The following is a 16334-nucleotide window of genomic DNA, read 5'->3' on the forward strand; positions in this document are numbered from 1 at the left end:
CCCCTCATGGAGGCTTGGAAAGGTAGACATTTTCTCCATTTTTCTTTCTTCCTACTTTTCTGTAAAGTGAAAATTCCCTGCTGTCTCAGGTATAGCTCTCTTGCTGTGTTTTAAGCAAGTGTTTCCCAAAGGCAGTGAAAGCTTTATGAAGTGGGACCTAGTTAGGAATCCTCTGGACATACAGGATTATTGTTTTGAAGGGGATATTGGGACCCTGACCCTTTCTGTTTCTTTTCTGTGCTTCCCAGTCAACATAAGATTCTTAGTTCTGTTCTCCCTTGTGCCCCTGCCATTTTCAGTCACCTAATGAAAAGCCCAAAGCAACACAAGCAACTGACCAAGAATGGGAATTTCTGAAACTAATTGCAAGCAAGCTTTTGTTCTTTTTAAGTGTTTCTGTTGAGTATTTGTTACAGTAATCTAGCATGTCAGCCCTTTCTTCTTACTTTTCTTCATATGTAACATAAAAGAAATTGTCTGTATCTGTACATTGTGTGTGTATGTGTGTTCATGTGCATGAGTGTGGATCCATACATGACATTAATGCATGCAGGCATCAAAGCCCAACTTCAGGAGTTGGTCATAGCCTTCTGCCTTTTTAGAGATACTCTCTTACTAGTCACTGCCTACACCAGTTTGACTGAGATGCCAGTGAGTGCCTGGCTCTGCCTCCCTCCTTACTCTAGGAGTGCTGGGATGCATACTCCCATATCCATCTTTAGACGGGTCTTGGAGATCTAAAAGGTCCTCATACTTGCTAGGAACATTCTTTGTTGCTGAGATATTTCCCAGCCCCTATCAAACTCTTTATGGTTCCTTTTTTCCTCTCCATGATACATGGAACTGGTTCCTTGTTTATCCTCAGAACCTGCAACCTTAACATAGTGCCTGGTATAGCGCTTCATATGTGTGTGTTTTGATATTTATATTAACAATATGTCAACCACACACCACATAACAATATTTCAGTCATTGATTCATAAAATACATGATGACGGCAATAAAATTATACTACCTAGTGACATTCAGCCATCTCAGTATATGAAAGTGCAGTCTGGGATGTTTGGGTGGCATGAATGATATAATAATACATTTTTCAGAAAATTGCGTGATTCATGACTATTCTTGCAAAGTGTCTGAAACTGCCTGGACATCAGCATGTGTTCAAATGTTATATAGTAGCTGTAGTTGTTGGGAAGGACCTTCTGAGTCAGTCTTCATGTAGTTTGTGTTTCCCATGAGGCCTGCACACCAGCATAAGATTGGGCATGTAACAGTGTTTGAATGCCTATCCTCATGAACACATCTTCCAAGCTCCCTTAAAGTAAAGGGCAGCACTGGTTATATTACGTCTCTCTGCCCTACGTGCACATAATGCCAACTAGAAACAACCCACTTTGAAGGTGAGGAATCAAAGAAACTTAATTTGAGAGACTTGCAAATTTCTAGCATTAAAAAAAGTAATTTAAAGGTTACATCACCTAAATTATCTTTAGACTAATATTTGCTGTGTGCACTGATACCTTATCAACTAGCTAACTAGGATGTTTTCTAACTGACAATGACTGTAATAAATTACAGCTGCTAATAAACACGGAAGCTTAGTTCATGCCAAGCATCAAAGGACTCTGCAACTTTTGTCTGAGTCACGTGGCAGTCTTACCCAAGATATTATTTGAAACACATAAGGAAGTTAAAGCAGGAATGTTATAAAGGCCATGTGATGCTTTTAAATATGATTGTATCCAATAGCGTGTATCCAGGTGCTTCAGCTTTTGCTATCTTTGCCACAAGTACTAATTACAGAATAATTGTGGTTTTTAAAAACCTATTGTGATCCTGGACTTTGCAAAATTTTGTTCCCATTTTGTATTCTATTGAAACCTAGTTGAGTAATGTCTCAGCTCGTATTATCTTAGTTTCTTATTGACTATCCTATTCACTTAACTGGCTTTTACAGTAGTTTTATAAATAATAACTCGATAACTAGTTTATAAAATAGGTGTTCCTCTCAGTTAATTTAGCTTAGTGGTTTTCTAAGGCTGATCCATAGACCCATGACAGCCAGACTTTGATGATATGGTCCCTCCAACCTAAGCAAGAACCAGCAGAGAGAAGTGAATGTCCCAGTATATTTCTTTGAAGGCAAGCAGAATTTCTTCACTTAAGGGTCTCCTAACAGAGCTCCTCCAGTTTGTAGGTCTCACCTTGCATCCCATGAACACGTAAAAGGACCCTCTATGTCACCTCTGCTCTCAGATCAGCAAGGCTTCTGGTCACATTTCATGTTAATTGGTAGTTCCAACTTCCTTTTTGCTTTTCTTGCTGGTTCCTAGAAATTCCCTGAATTCGTGCACTCATTATTGTATTTAAAAAACTGAACTTTGGAGGCAACAGGAAGCAACTGGAACTCGCACATGCTCTTCTTGGGAGTGTAAGTCGGTACAGCCACTGTGAGCAGTGCTTGCAGTGTGTCCTAATACAGCACAGACGCTTGACCTGTTCTGCAGCAGCCTGGTGCTAGTGGATACACCCTCAACTGTGCACCATGGAACACTCCCTGGAAAGTCCAAGGCAGACCCCAAATGTGCATCAACAGGGATGGCATGAATCATTTGTGGCATGCTTATGTCCAGGACCATACTCTAGTACTTTTTTAAGTCAAGTTCAATTTTGACTAGTAATATACGGATGAATATTAGAAGTTATTTTGAATAAGCTAAATGTAAAAGTGTACCTGCAGCCATTTATGCTGAATTTAAAGATAAGCTGGAGCAATCACTAATGGTAAAAGTCAGAAGATAGTTATGGAGGTGGGGTAGCTAAAGGTTGAGAAGGAGCATGCAACGCCAAAAGGTTCCTTTCAAATTAGATTCACTTTGCAGCCGTGTTTCCACGATACACAGCAGTGCGTCCTTTGTGGGAATGTTGTATTGCAAGGAGACCATTTGACTACAACTAGCAAACCAAATAGTAAGCTCTACACCAAGTAGAGAAGGCTTTGGTGAATGTCTGATTGGCGTTGCTGCAGAGTGATTGGATGCGCACTGCCTGACAGACTATGAGATCCAAGGGCTGGGGGTGGGGAAGGTGCTTGCTGCCCTATACAAGCCCAAGACTTCATCCTCAGTACTACAGGAAGAAGAGAAAGAGGGAAAAACTTCACAGGTACAGAAATTTCAGTTCCTGTAACTCAAACGTGCAGAGTCATCTCTGGTATATCTAAATGTATGTGTGTGTGTGTGTGTGTGTGTGTGTCTGTCTGTCTGTCTGTCTGTCTGTCTGCCTGTCCTGTTTGTCTATATACTTTTCTGTTTGCTTGCCTGCCTTTGAAAGGAATATTAGGAAGAATAATGCCTAGTTTGCCTTCCAGTTTCTGGCGCACATGGTGTTCTCATTATTCTTATAAAAAATAATAATACCCTACCAGGAGGCAATAAGAAGCAGCCAACCGAAGCAAAAGTCTTTCTGTTTTGTATTGCCAAGTGTTATGAGAGGGCTCTGGTCTGCTGAAGTGATTTCATTCTTTATTTCACTCTGTAAAACAACTGCTCAGTGAGCGCGCATGCACGTGTGGCGGTCAGAGGACAGCTTTGAGAGCGGATTCTCTAATTCCACCAGGAAAGTCTTGAGGGTGGAACCCATATCATCAAGCTTGGCAGCTGGTGCCTCAACTGGCTGAGCCACCTTCACCTCCATTTTTGTTTCATTTGTGTTTGTTTTTCTTTTGTTCTTTTCTCTCTGGCCATCTCTCTGCATAGCTGAGGATGGCTTATACCGTGATAGGTAAGGGCAAGACCATGTCAAGCCATATATATCCCAGACAGATCCCAAACTCTTAACGTTCCTGTCTCCACCTCCAAGTATGGGTATTATAGGATGTGCCTCCAGGCCCAGCCTCTGACATGAGTTTTTCATCAGCTAGCCACAGGCGACTGACTTTCTCTCTTGGGTTTTGCACTCACGTTCGTTGACTTGGGCATGGCTATAACAGCACTCTTGTCTTTACAGAACTGCCTAGAAATCTTGTGTAGGCATGGAGGACTGGAGCCGGAAAGGAGAGACAAGTGCAACCGGACTGTGCATGATGTTGCCACTGATGACTGCAAGCATTTGCTGGAGAATCTGAGTGAGTGATATTCCAGCCTGGTCATGCTTGCACACCGCGGGGGCCTCTAGGGCGCTGTGAGAGATGTCGGCACAGCTCTAAGGAACTCACCCCCTGAGCCTTAGTTAGAGCAGAAACACTTTTGATTATGTCATCACTTTTTCCCTCAAGTAAAATAAGTTTTCAAAAGTCCTGTGCCATACAAATAGTGCTAGCTCTTAGATTTTATTGGCTAACCCAAGAGAACGACCTAAATGATTGCCCCACCCCCTCCCCAAGTTTCTCTGGAGACTTTAGCCCACCAGGTGAGGAATCCCCACTGTGTGCTCTGCATCAGCTTCTCTTATGAGCCTGGCAAGAGGGTCGCCTCCTAACACTTGGTTACCTACCAGTCTTTGCAGATAACTGATGATCTCATGGATCCCCTCCAGCTCTCCAAGTAAATGATCTTCAGTACATTTTATGAAAAGTTCCCCTATAGGCTTATGAATATAGAATACAAGTTCATAGAAAATATTGTAACATATCTATTATCTCTCAACCTGGCCATTAAGCAAATTGTTTCAATAATTACTCTTTAGGATAAGCAAAATTTTCACATCTAAAATAATGCTCTCATCTCTAATAATACACTCAGATATGGAGCCATTCCCTCCCTTGCTGCTTTCTTCCTCTGTCCCTCTTTCCCTCCTTCCCTTCCTTTGTTTCTCCTTTTCTTCCTTGCAGAGCTTCTCTATGTAGCATTCCCTACCCTGAAACTCAGTGTGTATACCAGACTACCTTCAGACTCAGTGATCTTCTTGCCTCCACCTCCAGAGTGGTAATAGGTGCCAACCATCAGAGCTGTGTGTGATGTGTATCCCAGATCCCAGCCCTGCTCCTGAACCCCTCTCCCAACTTAAAAATCTGCATGGTGTAATATGTGCTGCCCACGTGTACACAGGCATGTAACACCACCAGACCATGTTTGACCTACCAGAGACCAACCACATCCTTAAAGAAAACTGACTTTCCCTCCTGAAGCAACTTTCTAAAGGTCCTCAGCTAGGGATGGGTGCCCATAAGCCCCTCCTCCATAGATGATGGAATGTTGACTGGCTTGCATTTGTGTGGGTATTACCCAGGCAGCCACTGTGAATTCATGAGTGTGACAGTCCTGTCATGTTCAGAAGACCCTTTTGCTGTGGTCCTCCTTGACCTTTGACTTCTGGATCTTATATTTTCCTTCTCTCTTCTATGGGTCTGAAAAGAAGAATGACAAAAAAAAATGACCCATTATGATTAAGCACTCCAAAGACAATCATTCTTTTGACTTTGACCAGGAGTAAGTTCTGCATTGACTTGTTTTGACCTCTGCATAAAGAAAATTCTCCAGTATGGTCTGAGATGCACACTAATTTGTGGGTATAGAGATAAAAATTCCAAGGTCCATTTAGCAAAATAATAGGTTCACTCCTGGAGACTATGAGTTTCCTAAGGCTTCTTAGTCAGATTTATAGCATTAGCTGTATATTTTCTCCTGTGGAGTGGGCTCTATATCAGAAAGTAATTTGATACCAAAGCTCTTCAGCTAGGAGTGGGTTCTCGTAAGTCCCTCCTCCACAGATGATGGACTGTTGACTGGTTTGTTCTTGTGCAGGTCTTATCTAGACAGCCACAGTGACTATGAATTCATGGGTGTATTCAAAATAGGCATTGCCTGTATTGCACCCAATAAGTGTATTGTCTCAGTTTGACTATTGTTGTAGCTAGCAGATTTGGGGAGAGAGTCTGTATGAGGAATTATCTAGATCAAGTCAGACTATATGCATGCCTGTGGTGGGGGATTGTCTTGATTGTTAGTTGATATAAGATAACTCAACCCATTGTGGGCAGCACTATTCCCTAGGCAGAAGGTCCTAAACAGTATAAGGAAGGAAAACTCTAGGTAGAGCAGAAAAAGAAAAACAAACAAGAATCTGTGCATTTATTATTTTTTTATTCTTGACTGTGGATGTTAGCATGAGTTTCCATGTTGACTCTGCAGAGAATAAGAAGTATAATATGGAATTGTAAATCAGAAAACCGTTTCCTCCCCTTGTTGTCACAGCAACAGAAATGAAGCTAAACACTCATCATAAGGACTTCTCATAACTAGAGAATAGCAGATGGTATGAGTGGTAGCTTTCACCAGCTACTTTGTTGAGAATAGAGTGTACAGAGTCATGTACAAAATCAAGGATGGCTGTCAAAACATAAATCTTTCAATAGAATGGTAAAAATCATGGGTCATGTTGATGATTACAGCAGATGGACCCATGAGAAGGCGCATGGGATCCAAAGATCCAGAATGAAGGGTCATAAGAACACTGTGATGAACAAGATGTAGAGTAGAAAAGAGGGAAATGATAGCTCCTTCTAAGGGATCTGCCTGAGCAACCACCCAACAGGGAAGGCTATCAAGGGTGAAGCTGACTTGGCTAATAGAGACCAGGAGTTGTTTGGAGCATGAAGTTGAGATATCTGTGTCAAGTCAGCAGAACTCACGGGAAAAGTATGACCTAGATATGTGTGACAGTCAGCAGTCTGTCAGAGGTATTTAAAGTTAAAGGCCTGAAATGAGCAGAGGTCACTGGGGGAATGGCACAAAAGACAGAAGATAGTTGTGAAACAGTCTGTCATTAGAAAGCCTTGACAAAACAGAGGAGCCTGCGGAGGAGCGCGAAGCCCGGACACCTCTGTGCGGATCAGAGGCCACTGCCAACCGGAAAGTAAAGTAATGGTAAATAAGTAGAGAAGCCATTTCAGAAAGGAAAATGACACATTTGGTTTTATATTTGAATTATTATATTAAAATTGAGATTTTACTTGTTGTTTGTATGATTTTTAATTAAAGAGTTTCACACAGGCCTCCAATGTGTTTTGATCATATTTATCTCCACTCCCAACTTACCCTGGGTAGCCGCTCTCATGTCCCCATCCCAACTTTCTTTTCTTTTTTTAATAACACACCAAATCTAGGTAGCACTGACCTTATAGGCATGCGTATTCAGTCGTCCTCTGAAACATGTGATTTTAGAACTAAAGCGTATTTCACAAGTCCTCACTGTGTGTGAGAGTGTTTAGTAAGCTTCTGCCCATTGAATTTTGTGCATTCTTAATAAAACAAAACATAACCTTGCTATGTCCTCTATGACTTCGGTCCTTGAGCAATTGAACATATGTAGGAAGTAAACTCAAGGCAGTATCTGTGGAGAGATGACTACATTTTTTATAATTTCTACAATTGCTTTATTTATACCTCATTAGGTAAACATTTTCAGCAATTTCATTGAATATCTCTAAAGTTTTCCACTTTGTTTTTATACTAGAAGTATTTCTATTTCAATGGTGTATTGAATATTTAAATAAAATGCATTAATTATCGTGATGAGAACATCAGACATGGAAGATTTAGGAAGAAACACTAGTGATTTTTGAGTAAACATCATTGAGTTCTTGAGAACAGAAATGCATGGGTGCCAACTCCAGGCATTTGGTATATACGGACTGGGAAGATCACGTGAAGCCTCTGCTGTTGGGGTGAGAAGCGAGCTGAGAGGGGAATGATCGCTCACTGGGCACTAAGAGTCACAGTTCCTGCTGTGACATTGAACACTTACCTCTCACTGGTGTTCATGTGTAATACCATGTCGGATTCACTACAGTCCTTACTACCATAAATTCATTTATTTTCCATGACGATTCCCTGTGTATTTTCCACATTTTGTGGAAGACATTGAGGGACAGCAAGACCAGAGACATTTACCAAGCTCCCAGAGCTACGAGAGAGCTGAGTCTGAGGCTCAGACCCAGGGCTGTGTGACTCTCAGGGGACTCTCGTAAGCCTACTGACCTTTGGAACTGTCTCATAACTTGTCTATGACATTGTTTATAAAGATAAGGACAGTATAGAGAACTCTAGATGAAAGGTTTCCGATCTTCCTGAGTTTTTTTTAATAGCCTGAGAATCTTTCTGAAGGAAAAAAATCAATAAAATAGAAAAGACTGAACTACAGAAATGATAAATAGTTCACTCTATGTGCTCCCAAAGAAACCGTGGTGAGACTGGGAGACCAGTATCTGCTCCAATACAAGAAGGCTCAGTTTAGCCGGGCGGTGGTGGTGCACGCCTTTAATCCCAGCACTCGGGAGGCAGAGGCAGGCGGATCTCTGTGAGTTCGAGACCAGCCTGGTCCACAAGAGCTAGTTCCAGGACAGGCTCCAAAACCACAGAGAAACCTTGCGTCGAAAAACAAAAAAAAAAAACAAAAAAAAATAAAAAAAAAAGAAGGCTCAGTTTAATGTTGATAAGATAGCTGTCCTTTGATGTACTTTTAAAACCTTCCTATCTGCTTATTTTATTTGGTAGCATTGCTTGGTATTTTTCTATAAAGACTATTTATAAACTTCCATCACTTTCTTCTTCTAACAGATGCTCTCAAAATACCTTTAAGAATTTCTGTGGGTGAAATTCAACCAAGCAACAATTGTTCTGATGACTTCGAGTGTGAACACACAATATGTGCTTTAAATATCCGCAAACAGACATCTTGGGATGATTTTTCCAAAGCGGTGACTCAAGCTCTGACAAATCATTTCCAAGCCATCTCTTCTGATGGATGGTGGAGTCTGGAAGATGGGACTTTTAATAACACTACCGACTCCTGCATCGGTCTCAGCACCAGCAGTATACAATCCATCACGCTAGGTATAAGCAGCCTTGAAGTGAAAAGAAAGTTAAGCATCTGGGTTTATTTATGCTTGTGGGCTTCATAACCTTACAGTTCACTGATAAAATACATTCCGGGCTGGGCTTGTGGCAGCTGCCAGTATTGAAAAGCTTGAGCCTTCACAACGAGCTGTTACATAATGTAGCCTGCTAATATAAAAATACTTTGATGTCTCAAATAATGTTAGGGAATAAATAACTTGAAAGCCTTTGATGGAACTTTGTCACTACTCTTGTGTTTGAGGTAAATGCAGGAAATTAAGCACACTACAGATGCTTGCCTATACAGTTTCTGAACATAACTCCAGATTTGCTCTCAGGCTGCGACCGTTGTGTTGTGCTATGCTAGAGCCTTACCGCCATGATAAGGGTCCAGTGCTGTCTCAAATAGAAAGACATCCTTTAATGAAGATTCTAAGCGCCCACATGGGATGGGTCAGAGTGGTAACTGCTTATTTCTACTTGACAGGCATGACAAGTTAAAAAGACAAAGTCTGTTTTCTGAGCACAGTAAGTGCTCACAAAACATCTCTTGCCCCTGGCTGGCTTCTTTCTCCTTTGATCCAAATTAACATCAATGAGAAATACACTTTGCAAGATTTGTGCTCACCACTTTATGAACAGTCCACACCAAAGCCACACTACACAACTAACTAGGAGGGCTTGCCAAAAGGCACAAGACTAATGAGCAAAGAAGCCAGGATTCAAATCACAGGCTCTCTGAGAGGAAAGCATGCACATCCAACCAAACCATGTTTAAGTGGAACGGTCAAAGTGAAGAAAAGGCATTTTTTTTACTATTGTTTTTATGTATCTGCTTAAAACATGGTGGGCTTCTTGATGCTTGCTCATAAATGCAGGTTTACATTAAAATATATTCCCCCTAGCTTGAGAGCAAGTTGTTTATAACAACATTACCATGATAGTTAAAATATTGTTATGGAATTATCATTGTGTAATTTTAAAATTCCATTAAGAAGATAAGGTATGAGTGATTCTCAGGAACACATTTCCCCCCCTCCCAGCAGTGTGGCTCAGAGCAGGCTCTATGCCAAAGTCTGACACGTAAAGACAGGAAGGGGGTGTTCCATAAGAAGTGGCCCTGCAGCTGCTGTTGTCTGGCTAGTCTGGAAATTGGTGACAGTGAATGGACATTCCCAGCAGCCCAGGAGTGTGCCTCTGAACTGGATGCCAGAGGGCTGAATGTTCCTCCTTATCACAGAGATCACAGAGTTGCAGCATGCCTAAGTAAAATTTCAGCTCCAAAAGTCACTGAGTTCTGTGGCCAGAGGACTTAGCTTAGTGCCTTTCTATAACCAGTCCGTAATTGATGCTCATTTAATGTTCCAAGTGAATTTTCTGAGACCACAATATAGGAACTTGAGGTCAACTGAGGTGCAGAGGGTTGTACAAGTGTTGAGGTCATACTGAGATAGATAGTCTTAAATAGATGGGCTGAGATTTGGAAACAACACCAAAAAGTTCTGGAAATCTCTGGAGAACAGATGGTGAAAGATCAGATGTTCTCCAAAGTCCCCAGGACTTCATGAAGCAGGCAGTGGTTTAAGAATATGAGAATTTTGAGAACTTAATCTTGGAAATAATCTGGCTCATTAGATTTTCTATAAACTACTGTTTTGAGAAGTCCATAGAGTTAGCACCTTTCCCTTTAAACTTTAACAAAAATGTCATTGTGGAGTTAATTCCCCCTTAGATGACCCTTGACCTCAGAAACTCTAGATTCTTTAACATCTCACAGAGGATAACGTGTTTGCCATTTTGGAAGCATTATTTGGGCTCTCCTTGATGTTGTATTTCCCTTTATTTAACTAGGAAATATGCCATGGTCAAGTGGCCAGAGCTTCCCCCAGCCGCCCTGGGACTTCATGAAGAAGAAGAAGGTGGAGCAGGTCACCGTGCTTTTATCAGGTAACGAATGGGATTGCAAAGCAGAGTGATGCTGGAGTGTGTATGCCTCCCTCACAATTGGCTCCCGGACCAGTTCCTGACCCCCAGTGATGCTGTCCTCGTGCTCCTAACAGTGCTTCTGTGACCCCCCCACAGTGAGCTGCTTAGATTCTTCTGAAATATCTGATCAAGGGGAGGGGAGATTTCAGAGTCTTCTTTCTGTCACCCTTGGTTATGTCTGCCTGGCTCACAGATTCCTGCGGCATTGTGTCCCTTATTAGAAACAACCTAGAGGCAACCTGGCATACCGCTAGGAGTGACAGACCGTGAAAACAGAGATGTCTGCTGTTACTGTCGACTATGGTCTATGCCTGGTCTGATTATTATAATGGCATACATTAATACTGAGAAAGCATCTACTGTTTTTAGGCTATGTCTGTATTTGTGATGTATTACAAGTCTAGTGTCACTCAGTGGTCATAGCAGTCCACTAAGCTGTATTTCTGCCTACTTCTAATTTATATACAGTACTGAGTCTCAGACTGATTTTCTTCTGTAATGCCTAGTTATTAGCATATAATGTGTTTACTGTTTCTCAGCCCTGAATCCTAAAAGGCTGCTGATCTCTTCATGTATTTTACACACGTACAAATGGACTTTTTTTTAAAAAAAAAAAAAGGTTGACTAAAAGTTTTGTTATATAAATTATATTTATGGCAATTTTTAAAAAGTTGAGTTTCCACTCTAGAAAACTTATTTCAATTCAACCAATGTGTTCAGAGAGTGGTAGAACTTGGGATGGGGACAAAAGGGAGATCCTGAACTTGTACATTAACATTAGGCAAGGCTGAAGGTTTGCAAAGACTGGTTATCTGTGACAACTTTTGCTAATAAACAGCGAATCACAGAACCCAGGGGCCAGGGGGAACAGCTCCGGGGTTGCAGCTGGGCTCTGGAGGGCCTAGCTATAATTGCTAAAATAGTCAGTGGGCTTTCTTGGGGGAGACAAGATTTAACTGTGGAGCTGTAGGTCCCAGGGGTACTAGCTGTTTAGTAATGAGTGAACAGATATCAACGTCACTCTGATACTTCTTGCTGAATGTCACTCCTAAAAGTCCACAAGTGTCCTGTTTCTTTGATTCTAGCTTGCATGGTGTCTTGATTATCTCTGTTTAACAAGGAAAGGCCAATTTCCCTTCACTGTGTATATTTCTCATAGGTCCCCAAGAAGGCTGCCTCAGTAGTGTGACTTACGCATCCATGATCCCACTTCAGATGCTGCAGAACTACCTCAGGCTGGTAGGTTGGGACTCCCATCATCACTATTGCGACATCCATCAGGTGGTCCATGTAGATAAGAGTGAGCCTCCTCCACCTTGCTTTCTGTGATTATGATGTTGTTTTCCCCAACACCCTTCTCCCTGGTAGACTATCCATCAGTAGCCTGGATTTCTGTCACTAGTATCCAGGTGTCCATTTCTTTGACCCACAGAGACAACCAGTAATTCCTAAAGTGTTTTAACTTGGGTAGGAATGTATTACCTACCCCTTAATAAAGATGTGTCATTAAATCATAGACATAGAAAGGAGTAAATGTGTATATCAAGATAATTTATTATAAGCTTTTATAATTTAGCATTGAATAAATACCAGTTCATACCAGTTAGAATTTTGATTTGGCCTCCTTTCCCTTCTTTCCAGAAACAAATAATTAGAGCTTAGACAAGACTGAAGGTTTTTTGTTTGTTTGTTTTGTTGTTGTTGTTGTTGTTGTTGTTTTGTTTTGTTTTTTTCACACACCTAACTTGCAGCAGGTGAGAGGTCTAGGGAGGGGAAACAGCCAAGATGACAGCTCCAAGGTCCCACCATATCCTCATGTTGCCAGAATTTTAGGTCATGCCCCTACTGAGCTGGCAAGTGTGTCCTGTTGTGTGTAATCAGGTCCCCTGTCGAAACTAATAGGAGGAAGAGAAATGTGATCATCAGGGAAAGCCATAGATTTAGAGAGAAAACAGCCAAGCATATATGTTGCATTCATTACACACTTCACAGATGTAGATAGAATGGCAAGTTTTATTTATTCATAATATCCCTGCAAGACTGATAGTTACCTCCATTTTAAATGAGTAAGGCAAAGAGAGGTTGAACCATACACATAGAGGGCAAAACAATACACAAAGGCACTAATGGAACCCAAATTCTGGAGGTGCCTGAGACACCCCATGTCTGAGTGAGGTCTACTGAAATGAATATGAATAGATAAGACAATAATAAGAGCTCTACTATTAAGGATAGTTTGACTGAAGTCTTTGCACAAGCTGCATCCATTTGACGTAAGTGAATGTTTTTGTGAAGCCATCCATGGATAAAGTTAGGCTCATAGTCTGGGCCCACCTTGTACCAGCAGGCTAGTCAAACTTAAGCAGACCATCACTTTTCTCTCCTGGCTTTTGTTTGTCCCCACCCCCACCTCCACTCCCCACCCTACCCCCACCCCAGCAAAACATCAAGTGTGCCCAAGAGGAAGAGCTCCAGCTTTTTCCTGTACTTAAAAGAAAGCTGAGGGTGTGGACCCCTGATTGTTAAAAATATGATTCGCAGGCTGCAAGTACAGCCTCTTCCTTCCCCCTCCCAACATCTCTGTAGGAAGCATGGTTTAAACCAAGGGCTGAATTGTTCCCATCTAAAACTATGACAAATTTAAATATCCTGATAGCTTTTATGTCTTAGTTAGGGCTACTAGGGCTACTGTTGCTGTGATGAAACACTGTGACCAAAAGCAATTTAGGGAGGAAAAGGGTTTATTTCACTCAGTTTCATATAGTAGTTCATCATCGAAAGCAGTGAGGGCAGGAGCCAGAAGGCAGGAGCTGCTGCAGTGGCCATGCAGGAGTGATGCTTACTGGCCTGCTCAGCCTGCTTTCTTCAGAACCCCAGAGGATCAGCCCAGGAACGGCCCCACCCACAATGGGTTGGGCACTCCCCCAAGAATCGCTAATTAAGAAAATGCCTGCTGTACAGGCATGCCTTCTTTTGGAAGCATTTACTTAATTGAGGTTCTCTCCTCTCAAATGACTAACTTGTGTCGAGTCGACATAAAACTAGCCACTGTGCTTTATTTTGCAACACTTTATTCCATTAACTAGATAAACACACCGGTGAGCTGACAGGGGAGGATGGTTTTGTAAACACAGCAGAGCTAAAGCTAAGGCAAGAGGATTGCTGTAAATTCAAGGGCAGCCTAGTTTACAAAGGTGAGACTCTATTTCAAAACAGAAAAAACCAAAACAACAGAAAACAGAGAACTGTTTTTTATTTGACACTAATGAATAAATACTGGCTTTTATAATTTCAGTCCACTAATATGTATACTGTGTGACTTTGCTCATATAAATTGTAATTTCTCTTGTGCTCCTTTTATGTCTTTGTATCTATTCTATAAAAAGGGACCTCAGAAAATGGTCCCAAATCATAAAACGCAAAGGGATCCAGCTTTGTTGTTCTCTTTAACATCCCAAATGCCATTTGTACAGACTTCTAGATCATTGCATACATTCTAACCCCTTTGGTAGGTCTTCTCACATTTCAAGTATTACCAATTATTGATATTAGCCTTTAATCTTTCTCATCAAATAATATACACGTCCACTATTTCAAATCTGCACAACACATACCTAGGGGTGAATTCTGAGCCTGGTGAGAAAATTGGAAGTTTCCGGGATGAAGTTGACCCTGACCACTATGGATGCCTATACAACAGTAAACGATGCCTTTGAAACTGTATGTCAGAAGAGGCCAAATTGAAATGCCAAGCTGAAATGACAGCTATCCCAGTTTTGTTGGCAGAGTAAAATCCTTTTGTTTTTCCATTCTCTTTTGTGTTTAATGTCTCAACGTAGCTGGCCTGAAACTTTCTCTAGGCTGCAGCTCTTACTCAGGCTGTCTATGACAATGGGAACACCAAACAAAAGTTATGGTTCTATTTCCATAAAATACCACAAATCTGAAGCCGCACCTCAGTTGCCACAGAGACAGTTATGGAGACCACAGATCTTGTATCAACCCCCTTTCTGTGGAGAAACATTGTGGAGAGGAGGGAATGACAGAATGGACGGGCCATTGTCCAGGTTGCTCATTTCCAGAATCTCTACGTGCGCACGAAGCCCTGATTGACATGTGATGTGCTACTCCACTAGGACCCAAAGATGCAAGAGCAAAACGGATTACTAGAAATCATGATAATGAGGCCAGCATTCCTTTACTAATAAGCAAAAGTGCCACACCATAGCAGAATAATGTTGTTGACCGTGACTCGGGCTATAGTTTTAGAAGCTGAATTTTATTTCATTTTTCAAACAGATTTCCTTTCAGCACAAAAACCTTTCTCCCACAAGTGCCATCCCAAACAGTATTAGCTCACTTCTCACCCTTTCCAGCTGCAGAGCCCTCTGCTGGCAGCATGAAGCATGAACTGCAACTTGACATTGTACTTAAGAGTCTGACATTTGGAGAAATCTGAGATGATAACTTTAAAATGGGTGAAGAGCTTTTTGTGACCAAGTTTTTCATATGGATAGCAATCCCAATGGATTAACTATAATTTCCTTTGGTAATTAATGTTTGTTTAAGATTGTAAATGATAATCAATATACCTATACATTATTTGATCCAAGAAAAAAAAATCAGCAAAAGAATTGATAGTACCTGAAATGAGAAGAGATTATTACTGGAATGTATGTGTTAAAATACAAACATTGGGAGTTCCGTGCATTTGTTTTCTCTTTACCTACATGGTAAACGTGTTTGTTTATCTTCTATTGTACTTCATGGGGATATCATCGAGTTTAAACATAAGGAGTGTTTGGTAGTTAAAGGCCCTTTCAATAAACTCTGAATTGCTTCCTGTCCTGTGCTCCCTAGAAACGAGTATGTGAGAACAGATGAGGAGTTGATGTTAAAGATAGCTTATCTCTGAAGCTAGATCTTTTGCTGCTTTATGAGTTCAGAATCAGCCTTCAGGAAGTGTAGACAGCTTGACAGGAGAGTCATAATGAATAGAACACTCTTGTTTTCAGAAGTAAAACAAGATTAAATTCCAAGGCCTGTTGAAAATCTCAGGGGTAGAATGTTCAGTAAATCTGGAAATCTGTATCACATTTCGCTGGTGTGAAACAATCCATTCCTTGTGAAAGAATTTCTGTCCAGCAGTTCATAGTGCTTTGGGATTAATTTGGAGAGCTGGGAGTTCTGGTTTAGAATTGCACCTGGCTAGCAATTTCTAGTCCACAGTTTTCCACTAAGGTGATTTTTGAAAAGTGATAAAAACCTCAGAAAAACAGAACTGAGGTCTCTATTATGCCAGATTTTCTCTTTCTTTTGGGTCACCAATCAGCTCCCAAATCATGACACAGAGACTTCTTATTAGTTATGAATGCTCGGCCTAGCTTAGGCTCACTTCTGGTTAGCTCTCTTAACTTAAATTAACCATTTCTTTCCATCTACCTTTTCTTCAGGGCTTTTTACTTTTCTTTCCTTCTGTATATCTTACTTCCACTGCTTCTTGTGTCT

General features: G+C 41.2%; 1 protein-coding gene across 5 annotated transcripts in view; it reads left to right on the top strand.

Moving 5' to 3' along the window:
• The window catches only part of Cttnbp2 (cortactin binding protein 2), a 154210-nt gene that overhangs the window by 103071 nt on the left and 34805 nt on the right, over positions 1-16334 (top strand). For all 5 annotated transcript variants that reach the window (XM_057761670.1, XM_057761636.1, XM_057761653.1 and 2 more), the window contains 4 exons: positions 4012-4129; positions 8562-8837; positions 10692-10787; positions 11986-12065. In XM_057761670.1, coding sequence (XP_057617653.1) covers positions 4012-4129; positions 8562-8837; positions 10692-10787; positions 11986-12065 — 570 coding nt within the window. The remainder of the gene's footprint in view (positions 1-4011; positions 4130-8561; positions 8838-10691; positions 10788-11985; positions 12066-16334) is intronic.

Source organism: Chionomys nivalis, chromosome 1 (assembly GCF_950005125.1).
Source record: "Chionomys nivalis chromosome 1, mChiNiv1.1, whole genome shotgun sequence".
NCBI lineage: Eukaryota > Metazoa > Chordata > Mammalia > Rodentia > Cricetidae > Chionomys > Chionomys nivalis.